This window comes from Mustelus asterias, chromosome 16 (assembly GCF_964213995.1).
Source record: "Mustelus asterias chromosome 16, sMusAst1.hap1.1, whole genome shotgun sequence".
Taxonomy (NCBI): Eukaryota; Metazoa; Chordata; class Chondrichthyes; order Carcharhiniformes; family Triakidae; genus Mustelus; species Mustelus asterias.
The window spans coordinates 75,677,166-75,689,223 of record NC_135816.1 but is presented as its reverse complement, the minus strand read 5'-3'; the positions used below and the strand labels follow the sequence as shown (position 1 = coordinate 75,689,223).

At 45.6% G+C, this 12,058-nt stretch overlaps 1 protein-coding gene across 7 annotated transcripts in view; it reads left to right on the top strand.

The window, feature by feature from the left end:
* The window catches only part of LOC144505255 (F-box/WD repeat-containing protein 11), a 203,320-nt gene that overhangs the window by 166,794 nt on the left and 24,468 nt on the right, over window positions 1-12,058 (top strand). For all 7 annotated transcript variants that reach the window (XM_078231295.1, XM_078231298.1, XM_078231299.1 and 4 more), the window contains 4 exons: window positions 877-1,014; window positions 2,715-2,833; window positions 4,852-5,101; window positions 7,368-7,486. In XM_078231295.1, the coding sequence (XP_078087421.1) occupies window positions 877-1,014; window positions 2,715-2,833; window positions 4,852-5,101; window positions 7,368-7,486 (626 nt within the window). The remainder of the gene's footprint in view (window positions 1-876; window positions 1,015-2,714; window positions 2,834-4,851; window positions 5,102-7,367; window positions 7,487-12,058) is intronic.

Sequence of the window (12,058 nt, the reverse complement as noted above, 5' to 3'; positions counted from 1 at the left end):
CATGGCAAAAAAAACCCTCATTTATTCCAAAGCTGGTTCTCCCATGAGCAGGAACATGTGTTATGTTTGGGATTACATGCCAGGTGAATGACAGTCACCAACGAATTATGGTGTTTGGCAAAATGGCAATCATGTCGGCTACTTTTGTTGGATTTGAAAACAGGAACCTTCCAAAATGTTCAGGCTAAATCAAATGGATTTCTACACTACTGCAGCAAGACTTTATAAGTTACTGAAAATACAATAATTAAAGAAAGGAATGTGCAATGGGTAAAAAAAAAACAGCTCCTCCCGGAAAGCTATTCCTTGCTGAAGTTAGAACGAACTGTTGTATGAAGCAGTCTTTTACAGATATGAGGTTCTAAATGGGTGGTTCAAACTTCAGATCTCCAAACAGAACTCAAGTGGAATAACAAGGTTTATGACGTGCCATGGACTACTTTAGTGTTCTAACCATGCCTTTGAAACCTGTACCTTATGAAGTTGGGTGTTAATGCCTTGGCGCTACACTTTCTCCTGCCAATTTTCGCTTCAGTGGATTAGCAGCCAGAGTAATTAATTTATTCTCCAATCTGTTAAGCAGTCTGCATTTCCATTTCAAGCAGCCAGCCCCAGTCTTCAAACAGCTATTTTCTGAAGCTGAATTGACACATTGACCAATATCCGATTCGAGCACACATCTTCCATTTCTGATGTAACTATATGCAGTTAGGTCATCATGGATTCACTTAAAAATGGCCACTTTTACATTGCACTTTGCTGACTATTAAAAATCATATAAACTACAAAAATCTCTGGTTTGTTACAATACCTACTGCCTTTCCAACGCGAATTCCAAGCACTTTGTGCTGATTTTGTTCACTTTTCTCTCTACAGACCATAGAATCCAACTGGAGGTGTGGGCGACATAACCTTCAGAGAATCCAGTGTCGGTCAGAGAACAGCAAAGGAGTTTATTGTCTACAATACGATGATGAAAAAATAATCAGTGGTCTGAGAGATAACTCGATCAAAGTAAGTGATGAAAGTGACAGCATTATCTGTTTCACCATATGGAATATTGCAAAATGGTGACACCCTACATACAAAATGGTGTGATTGGTTCAGAATTTTCTAAATGTAATTTGTATATAAATGTTCACAAAATTCAGTATATTCTTTGATTTACTCCTGCAAACACTGCATAAATACACTGTCATATGCTGCCTCCGCTGTGGACTTTGAATCTCATCCAAGTTGCTCACTTGAGTTGTTGAATTGCTTGGTTTTCGAGGTGACAAGGTTTGAGTTTAGTGCAAGCCCAATTGTTTGTATTGTGGTGTTGAAGTTCACCCAAAGGCACAGAATCTCTCAGGTGTGGGGGATTGGAAAAGTTACAGTGGAGGGATTAGAAGCTGGAGCTAAGAGAAGGAGTATTAAAAGAATGCTGGATATTGGTATACTGGCAAATAAATGCTGAAGAATCTACCCCATGGCGCCCCACACGCATACCCACACATGAGTTGCATACTCCAGCTGCATCAAATTCAAGCAGTTTTCATCACAAGACTTTCCTGCAAGCAGTCTTCTGTTCATCACATCTTGTGCCCACAAATCCTTCTGGCAGTTGGTAATGGTGGTTATGGTACCCAGTCTAGAGAGTGCTTTCTCTACTGCCCTTTTGGATGTTTGTGGGGCTGCTGGGTTTGTGTCTGGGAGATTAGCTTTTCATTCCAGGAGACTCAGACAATCTGGGCGGACCCCCCCCCCCCCCCCCCCCCCCCCCCCCTCTAACGTGGGACGTGGGTATGCTGAAGCCAGTTATACGACCAGCTGGGATCAGTTGACTCAGCACTAATTGTTTTGAACCTGCTCAAGGAATAAATTCTCTGTGGGAGCTCATGAGTTTTGGCTGGAAGAGAATATCTTGATGCTGGATGGTCAGATGGGAACAATTGGAGATGGAGTTAAGAGTGAGTGTATCATGAAAACACTTGATCATTTTTCTGTCCCCTTTTATGGTACAGATGGAAAAATAAGCTCAATATCCACACGAGCTTTTGTTTTGTGTTGTTTTAGGGAAGAACAGTAGTAAAGAGGATTGATCAACACTCTTTAGAAATCGGGAGATAATGCTGCAGCTGTATAGGACCCTGGTCAGACCCCCCCTGGAGTATTGTGCTCAGTTCTGGTCACCTCATTACAGAAAGGATGTGGAAGCCATAGAAAGGGTGCAGAGGAGCTTTACAAGGATGTTGACTGGATTAGGTGGCATGCCTTATGAGGATAGGTTGAGAGAGCTAGGTCGTTTCTTATTGGAGAGGCGAAGGATGAGAGGTGACCCTGATAGAGGTGTATAAGATGTTGAGGGGTATTGATAGAGTGGATTCTCAAAGGCTTTTACCCAGGGCTGAAATGGTTGCCACAAGAGGTCACAGGTTTAGGGTGCTGGGGAGTAGGTACAGAGGAGATGTTAGGGATAAGTTTTTCACTCAGAGGGTGGTGGATGCGTGGAATCGGCTGCCGGTAGTGGTGGTGGAGGCGGATTCGATAGGGTCTTTTAAGAGACTTTTGGATAAGTTCATGGAAGTTAGTAAGATCGAGGGTTATAGGTAAGCCTGGTAGGTAGGGACATGTTCGGCGCAACTTGTGGGCCGAAAGGCCTGTTTGTGCTGTAGCTTTTCTATGTTCTAACACCAAAACTCACTTGTGTTTATGGTTTTCTTTGTCTCTAGATTTGGGACAAGCAGTCATTGGAGTGTTTGAAGATACTAACGGGTCACACAGGCTCTGTGTTGTGTCTGCAGTATGATGAGCGAGTCATTGTTACTGGGTCTTCAGACTCCACAGTAAGGTAAGATGCAGGAATCCAGTGGCCCAAAATCTAGATCTTTAACTATTTAATTATTTGCCTCTGCAGTGTGCTCTTGGCATGGTAGCACAGTGGTTAGCACTGCTGCTTCACAGCTCCAGGGTCCCGGGTTCGATTCCCAGCTCGGGTCACTGTCTGTGTGGAGTTTGCACATTCTCCTCGTGTCTGCGTGGGTTTCCTCCGGGTGCTCCGGTTTCCTCCCACAGTCCAAAGATGTGCAGGTTAGGTTGATTGGCCAGGTTAAAAATTGTCCCTTAGAGTCCTGAGATGCGTAGGTTAGAGGGATTAGTGGGTAAATATGTGGGTTGGGCCTGGGTGGGATTGTGGTCGGTGCAGACTCGATGGGCCGAATGGCCTCCTTCTGCACTGTAGGGTTTCTATGATTCTATGATTCTATGATTCAAGGCGGTAGACATCAACCATCAGAGGGAGCACAAGAACAGTGATTACCTCCCTTTTCATTTGTCTCTCTTGAACAATATATCCGATGGCAAGAAGGGAAGAATTTGCAAGTATGTTGGACCATGCAAGATGTCATGGCCAATTTTTGAAACTTATTCACTGAAATTTAAAAAAATCAAATAACTTGTTTTAGCGACTTTAAAGGCTTAATTATTGGCCACAACCTGAAAACTCTGCTGCTTTTTTTCCAAAAATGCTTTGGGAACTTTTGCATCCAATTGAGAGGGCAAACAGGGCCTCGGATTAAGGTCCCACCTGAAAGATTCTACTCGTGCAGCACTCCCTCGGTACTTCACTGAAGTGGCAGCTTACTTCATATCCTCAAGTGTCTGGTGTGAGATTTGAACCCACAACAGTTTGATACCAAAGTGAAAGTGCTACCATTGACCAAGGCATCTGACTAGTTGGATGCCTTAGCTCTTCGCCCTACTGAAATGAAGGTTGACTGCCACTTTTACAAATAGATTTTTAGTTCTCCCTGACTAAGAAAAATAACTTCCATTTTCATAGAATCATAGAATTCCTACAGTGCAGAAGGAGGCCATTCAGCCCATCAAGCCTGCACTGAAAACAATTCCGTACAGGCCCTATCCCATAACCCCCCTGACACTAAGGGACAATTTAGCATGGCACTGAGGCAGCACTGCTAACAACTGTGCCACCATGTCGCCCAATTTTGCACACAGCAAGATTCCTAAACAGCAAGTGAGATGAATGATGAACTGGAATTTAAGGTTGAAGAGATGGTGTTGGCCCTTTTGCCTGGAGACTCCCTCATTTTCTTTGTAAGGGCTATACTACCCATCTAAACCACTGCAATTGGCATCTCGCCCGAATACTGGCAAACCCCACAATGTGACATTCCTCAAATTGCCCTGAGATGTTCTTCTATACCGGATCCTGGAGTGAGGTTTGTACCTCAGCGTGAGTCTTGTTAACTAGGCTGTTGAAGTAGTGTGTATATGGGAGGAGACGGTGACAAAATGTTAATGTCACTGGGCTAGTGATCCAGAGACTCGGGCTAATGGGGACACGGGTTCAAATCCGACCATGGCAGTTTTGGTAGAATTTAAATTCAATTAATAAATCTGGAATAAAACTCGTCTCGGTGATGGTGACCATGAAACTATCAGAGATTTATAATTAAAAGCTAGGTTCAAGGGCAGTTATTGATGGCAACAAATCATATCAAATGAAAGAATAAAAAGCTTGGTCCACACGATTAAGTTGCTCAGCTTTCTAAATGAGCAAAGTTAGGGTGAGTGAACTAGGCTGAAAGGTGATTCCCTTCTCAATGGTGGAACAGTCTCTAACCCTTACTCAATAGGCTCCCACATGAATGTCACTCAGATGAGATACATGACAGGCCAGGTTGTGTCAGTGAAAGTGTATACCATCTATAGAACTGGAGAAAAAAATCCCTTGTATTGTTTTTATTCGTTAAAACTGTTTCACAATTCAATCCAGTGTTACAGCATATGTCCATTGTCAAATTGTAATTCAGTGACAGGCCCTGACGAGATTGATTTATTTCCTAGGGTCTGGGATGTTAATACGACGGAGGTTTTGAACACACTAATTCATCACAATGAGGCAGTGTTGCACCTTCGTTTCAGTAATGGACTGATGGTCACATGCTCAAAGGACAGATCTATAGCTGTGTGGGACATGGCCTCTCCAACTGACATCACTCTGCGGCGGGTGTTAGTTGGTCACCGGGCAGCGGTCAATGTGGTAGACTTTGATGACAAATACATTGTATCGGCGTCAGGTGACCGAACTATAAAGGTGAGTTTAAATATTCTCCTATCAACCTCTCTCCCTCCTCGTTATGGCTGCTCCTCTCTCCCTCCTCGCTGTGGCAGCGTCTCTGTCACCCTCCTTGCTGTGGCTGCATCACCCTCAGTCCTTGCTGCGGCTGCACCCCTCTGCCCTCCCCTCGCTGGAGCGGAGACCCTCTGAACCCCCCCCCCCCCCAACCCCCTTGCTGAGGTTGCGCCCCTCTCGCCCTCCCCTTTGCTCGTGCTGTGCCCCTCTGCCCCCCCCTCATCTACCCCCCCCCCCCTCGCTGGGGCTGCGCCCCTCTGGCCCCCCACCTCTCACTGGTGCTGCGTCCCTCTGGCCCCCCCCCCCCCCCCCCCCCCCCACTCTCGCTGGGGCTGCGCCCCTCTGCTACCCCCCCCTCCTCTCGCTGGGGCTGCGCCCCTCTGGCCCCTCCCCTCCTCTCGCTGGGGCTGCACCCCTCTGCCCCCCCCCCCCCCCCCCCCCCCCCCCCCCCCCGCTGTGGCTGCACCCCTCTGGCTCCCCCTCCTCTCGCTGGGGCTGCGCCCCTCTGGGCCCCCCCCCTCTCACTGGGGCTGCGCCCCTCTGGCCCCCCCGCCCTCGCTGGGGCTGCGCCCCTCTGGCCCCCCCACCCTCTCGCTGGGGCTGCGCCCCTCTCTCGCCCCCCTCCCCTCGCTGGGGCTGCACAGCTCTCTCCTAACATGTGTATGTTTGCTTTGACTGGCTTGTCCTCTGTGTCTCCACCATTCCCTTCCAACTTGGAGTGCTTACCATGGAATGAACTTCCTCTATTTTGCGCTGAAAGAGAATCTACCCTCAAATGTCAACTCTTTGCTCCAATAATCCTGCCTATTTAATCTGTGTTTTCATCCCTTTGTTTTTGAGCTTATTTCAAATTTCCAGCACCTGCAGTTGTTGCTTTTGTTCCTTTAGTCTGTGCTTGCTGCGTCACTGTGTGTTTTTGTGTGTGTGTAACTACATGACTAATAATCATGCTTTAAATAGCTGTAGTCTTCTGTGAAAGGGCCAGGATCCTTTACTTTTTGTAATTGATTCCATTTTTATCTACCAAGTTGCTCCCTAATTATATTTTTACCTTGCCTGCCTGAGCTGGTGCAAGGTTGGGATACAGACACTGTACACACTGTTGTGTATACAGACACTGTGCTATTAAGCACTGTGTGCTTCATAGCGCTCCGAAAGCTAGTGGCTTGTGCTACCAAATACACCTGTTGGACTTTAACCTGGTGTTATGAGATTTCTTACTGTGTATACAGACACTGCCAGTGCCCTTGTTGGCATTGACTTGGCATGATAGGGTGCAATTCTCCCTACCCGCTCTCAGTTGTGCCTCCCTGCTCAATCTGACTTGGATCAGGGGCTTGAGCAGTGAGAGAAGAACCTGTGCACTTTCCTGCCCCAGAGACTCACTCGTTTTCTTTGCTTAGGCTGCCTCAAACCTCTCCACTGGATTTATTTGCTGCAGAATGCTGTTTGAATGATATGAGGTGCAGCATATTTGTTACCATGAAGAGGGTCCTTCTCAAAATGTTTTCTTTCCCGCACTGACTGACTTGGTTATTTCCAGCATCTTATTCATGTGTCCAGGAGGTTTCATTCGATTTCTCTGGAGTGCTTGAACTGTAAAGCAGGAAGATGTTTAGATTCTGATCACAGGTTCTGTATTCATTGTACATTTAGTGCCCCAAGTTTCTATGTCTTCCATAGTTTTGTGGTGTAGTTCTCCAGTTTTCTCCCTCTTTAGCTCCTTGGATAAAGTGACGCTCTGATACCGTGCCCAAATGGTGACAGTTTGAGTGACGGCTGCTAATGAGTGTTGGCAGGTTGTCAGATGCTATGGGGTATCACTGGCAAACTCTAGTCCTTTCCACTCAGTCTCTTGATAGCAATGAGGACTGGGTGTCTTTGCTGGATTTTCCTTCCCTCTCCACAGGCCAGGAGGATGGAGGTCCAGTTGTAGTCCCTTTTGGTGATGCAGTTTAAATGAATTTTAACAGCCCAAACTGGGAATCGAGGTCGTGTGGGAAGTCTTTGTAGCTTAATAGTACATTTGGACAGTGCCCTTTCTCTGGTTCTTCCTCTTTGAAGGAGTAGGGATGCATATTTATCTATTTATCAGATCTCTTTCATTAAGAAGCTTGGAACGTTGTCTGCTATTTTGATCTGATGTGATCTTGTTGTGAAAAGTAGAGATTGTTTTTTTTAAAGTTTGTTTCCTGATATGAGACATCTTTTGTGTTCATCCATGCAGGTATGGAGCACAAGCACTTGTGAATTTGTACGTACCTTGAATGGCCATAAACGTGGAATAGCGTGCCTTCAGTATCGGGACCGGCTAGTTGTCAGTGGTTCCTCAGACAACACCATCAGGTAGAGTCTGTGGCTATATCTGTCTATATCTGTATGTAATGATTAACACATTACAAGCCTTTAGTGATAGAACAGAACAGTGGAACCATTTGTATTGCTTTGAGAGTTGGCACAGGCACAACAGACCAAATGGCCTCCTCTAGCTGTCTGATCCCATACTGCATAAGATATGGAATGATAACCATTTATCATGCACCCAGACGTAACACTCGAACATCCAATAGACTGGTCACTTTATAAATACTGATCTGCCATTGCGTAATATTTCTGGCAGTTTTGTTCTGTGCTAATACTAATTAAGAACCTAATGCAGTTAGCTGATCTCTTCCCTACATCCAGACTAGTATTGGTGTAACATTCCACCAGGTCTTGGCATTCATTTGGGAGCCTAACACCCAATGCTGTTGATCTGTTTATTCAAGGAGGACGTCACATTTAAGCTGACTGCTCTCCTCTTCCAAGCATCCACACATAAAGGTGATTGTTTAATGATTAGGAGCCTTCGCTATAGTGAAGTACCCAATCTCCACTTGGCTATTTTCCATAGCAGTGTTATTGGACAGGAGGGGATTCATAACGGCCATGATTTCTCCTTTCACTATCTGTCTTTAAACAGAGGTGTTTATTTTGATTTATGATTCACCCCCTTTATAAGTGATGGCATATTGTTCCCATTCCTTAAACGTGGCGTGTTCCAATTCTCTATGAACAACTTGCACAACAAACTCGAGGTAAGATAAAATAAAAGGGGTTGGTTTATTGTTACGCACGCACGTGCTCATCCCACACCCCGCCCCTGAGGGATAAGGATAAGGAAAAGGAAGGAGGTTCAAATGCTGACCACAATAAAATATAATGTAAGGTTTTCCATGTATCCAGAGTCTGGAATCAAAAGCCTGAAGCGAGACATCCACGAGAAGGCATGTAGAGTTGAGTTAGTTTTGAACGCACAAGTTCCGATGTTCCAATAATTTCACAGTTTTGATGAGGATCAGGGTTCTTTCTGCTGCCGCCTGGTTGATAGTAAGATGGTGGATAGCGCAGGCTCCTTTCCTAGAGCTGCTCTTTCTCTGTGGAGGTCAAACTGTAACTAACTGCTAATAACTTCCACCAACTTGTTAATTAAAGGAACTCGGGTAGCTCAAGTCTCAGTCATGTGGTACTGTTTTTAGGTTGCTAAGTGAGGCCCATATTTGAAAACACATTGTGTTTTGGAGCAGGTAATGTGTTAGCAGCAGATTAGAGATTCGGAACGTGTGAGGTGTTAGCCTTTATTCATTCTCAAACTACTCAAACTTCCAGAAGCCAGCATATGATCACCTGGGGCCATTTTGCAGTGCAGCAATTGTCCATTTTGAACAACAGAGAAAAAGAACCTAATGTTATAAAATACTCAGACTGACGGAGATGGAAACATAGAAAAGCTACAGCACAAAACAGGCCCTTTGGTCCCACAAGTTGTGCCGAACATATCCCTACCTTCTAGGCCGACCTATAACCCTCCATCCTATTAAGTCCCATCCAGGAGTCTTTTAAAAGACCCTATTGAGTTTGCCTCCACCACCACTGACGGCAGCCGATTCCACTCGCCCACCACCCTCTGTGAAAAACTTCCCCCTAACATTTCCCCTGTATCTACCCCCCAGCACCTTAAACCTGTGTCCTCTCGTAGCAGCCATTTCCACCCTGGGAAAAAGCCTCTGAGAGTCCACCCGATCTATGCCTCTCAGCATCTTAAATACCTCTATTAGGGCTCCTCTCATCCTACGTCTCTCCAAGGAGAAAAGACCGAGCTCCCTCAGCCTATCCTCATAAGGCATGCCACTCAAGCCAGGCAACATCCTTGTAATTCTCCTCTGCACCCTTTCAATCTTTTCCACATCCTGCCTGTAATGAGGTGACCAGAACTGAGCACAGTACTCCAAGTGGGGTCTGACTAGGGTCTTATATAGCTGCATCATTATCCCCGGACTCCTAAACTCAATCCCTCGATTGATAAAGGCCAGCACACCATATGCCTTCTTAACCACCTCCTCCACCTGCGGGGCCGATTTTAGAGTCCTATGGACCTGGACCCCAAGGTTCTTCTGATCCTCTACAGTACAAAGAGTCTTTCCCTTAATATTGTACTCCTTAATCCCATTTGACCTGCCAAAATGGACCACTACGCATTTATCTGGGTTGAAGTCCATCTGCCACTTGTCCGCCCAGTCTTGCATCCTATCTATGTCCCTCTGTAACTTCTGACATCCCTCCAGACTATCCACAACCCTACCAACCTTCGTGTCGTCGGCAAACTTACCAACCCATCCCTCCACTTCCTCATCCAGGTCATTTATGAAAATGACAAACAGCAAGGGTCCCAGAACAAATCCCTGGGGCACACCACTGGTGACCGACCTCCATTTAGAAAAAGACCCATCTGTACCCACTCTCTGCCTCCTTTGGGCAAGCCAGTTCTGGATCCACAGGGCAGCAGCACCTTGGATCCCATGCCCTCTCACTTTTTCGAGAAGCCTTGCATGGGGGACCTTATCGAACGCCTTGCTAAAATCCATATAAACCACATCTACCGCTTTCCCTTCGTCAATGTGTTTAGTCACATTTTCGAAGAACTCCACCAGGTTCTTAAGGCACGATCTGCCTTTGACAAAGCTATGCTGAGTATTCTTGAGCATACTAAACCTCTTTAAATGCTCATAAACCCTGTCCCTCAGGATCTTCTCCATCAGCTTACCAACCACTGAGGTTAGACTCACTGGTCGGTAATTTCCTGGGCTATCCCTATTCCCCTTCTTGAAAATAGGAACCACATCCACAATCCTCCAATCCTCCGGCACCTCTCCCGTCTCCATCGACAACGCAAAGATCATCGCCAGAGGCTCTGCAATCTCTTCCCTCGCCTCCCACAGTAACCTGGGGTACATCTCATCCGGACCCGGCGACTTATCTATCTTGATGCCATTCAAAGATTCCAGCGCAACCTCTTTCTTAAAATCCACATACTCAATCTTTTCAGTCCACCGCAAGCCCCCAGTACATCCACCCAGGTCCTTTCCTTCTGTGAAAACTGAGGCAAAATACTCATTAAGCACCTCTGCTGGTCTGTACAGACTTTCCCGTCTTCACCTTTTATAGGCCCTATTCCTTCACGTCTCAACCTTTTCGCATATTTATAGAACGCCTTCGGGTTCTCCTTAATCCTACCTGCCAAGGCCTTCTCGTGACCCCTTCTGGCTCTCCTAATTTCCTTCTTTAGTCCCTTCCGACAAGCCGTATACTCATCTAGATCCCTATCTTCGCCAAGCTCTCTGAACCTTTTGTACGCTTTCCTTTTCTTCGCGACTAGGTCCCGCACAGCTTTCGTGCACCACGGTTCCTTTAACCTACCAACACCTCCCTGTCTGCTCGGAACGTTGTCCTGTAGAACTCTAGACAGACATTCCTTGAAGAACTGCCACCTCTCTTCAGTACATTTCCCCGAGAATACCGTCTTCCAATTTACTCCTCTAATTTGCTGCCTTATGTCTTCATGTTTCCCCTTACTCCACATAAACGCTTTCCTAGCTTGCCTGGTCCTCTCTTTTTCTAATGCAAGCATAAAGGAGATAGAGTTATGATCGCTATCCCCAAGATGCTCTCCCACTGAGATATCTGACACCTGTCCAGGATCATTGGTTAGTATCAGATCAAGTACAGCCTCTCCTCTTGTAGGCTTGTCCACATGCTGTGTCAGGAAACCCTGGGATAGGTATTTATTTTCTATCCCATCTCAGTTGGGACAAGTCACTCTGATTCAGCATGGCTGATCCAGTGTGACGGTGGTACTCAAGAGATGGTGAATAAGAATAATGGAGGATGTTGGATAGGTGAGGGGAAAATCTGTGTTTGAGCGGAAGGAAGGGATTAGATAATGAGGAATAGTTATGTAAATTGGGCATGTCATTGAAAAATGGAAGAATTAATTTGATTGATGTTTTGGGAATTGTAGTCAGACCATAAGACAATGTCGAGCTGTTTCATCTTAGAAGTAGGACAAGTATTGCACTTGGGAGGCACATTCAAAACTAATTTACAGAAATGTTATTGCAGTGAATGAGTTTTCGATCTATAAAACCGATTCCTTAAAAAGATATTGGAAGCAGTTAGAATTTGAATTAGATTCTTTCAGAAAATAATATTGTGTGATATGGGTAGTTTGAGATAGGATATGTTTGGTGAGCTTGGGAGGAACAAGTTGTTCCTGAAGCTCTCCCTACATCATGACTGGGTCTATTATTTAAGAAAAGTGATCCAGGTTTATCAGCAACATTTCATCACGCATGTCTGACAGTAGAATGAGAACTGGATGGACTTTGATTTTTTTTTCATCTGGTAACTAACCAGGGAACTACAGACCAGTGAGTCGCACATCTGTGGTTGGGAAACTACTGGAGAAGATTCTGAAGATAGTCAGCATGGTTTTGTCCGAGAGAAATCATGCCTTAATTGAGTTTTTTGAGCATATAACCAAGTGTGTGGATGAGGGTAGCGCGGTTGGTATAGTCTACATGGATTTCAGCAAAACCTTTG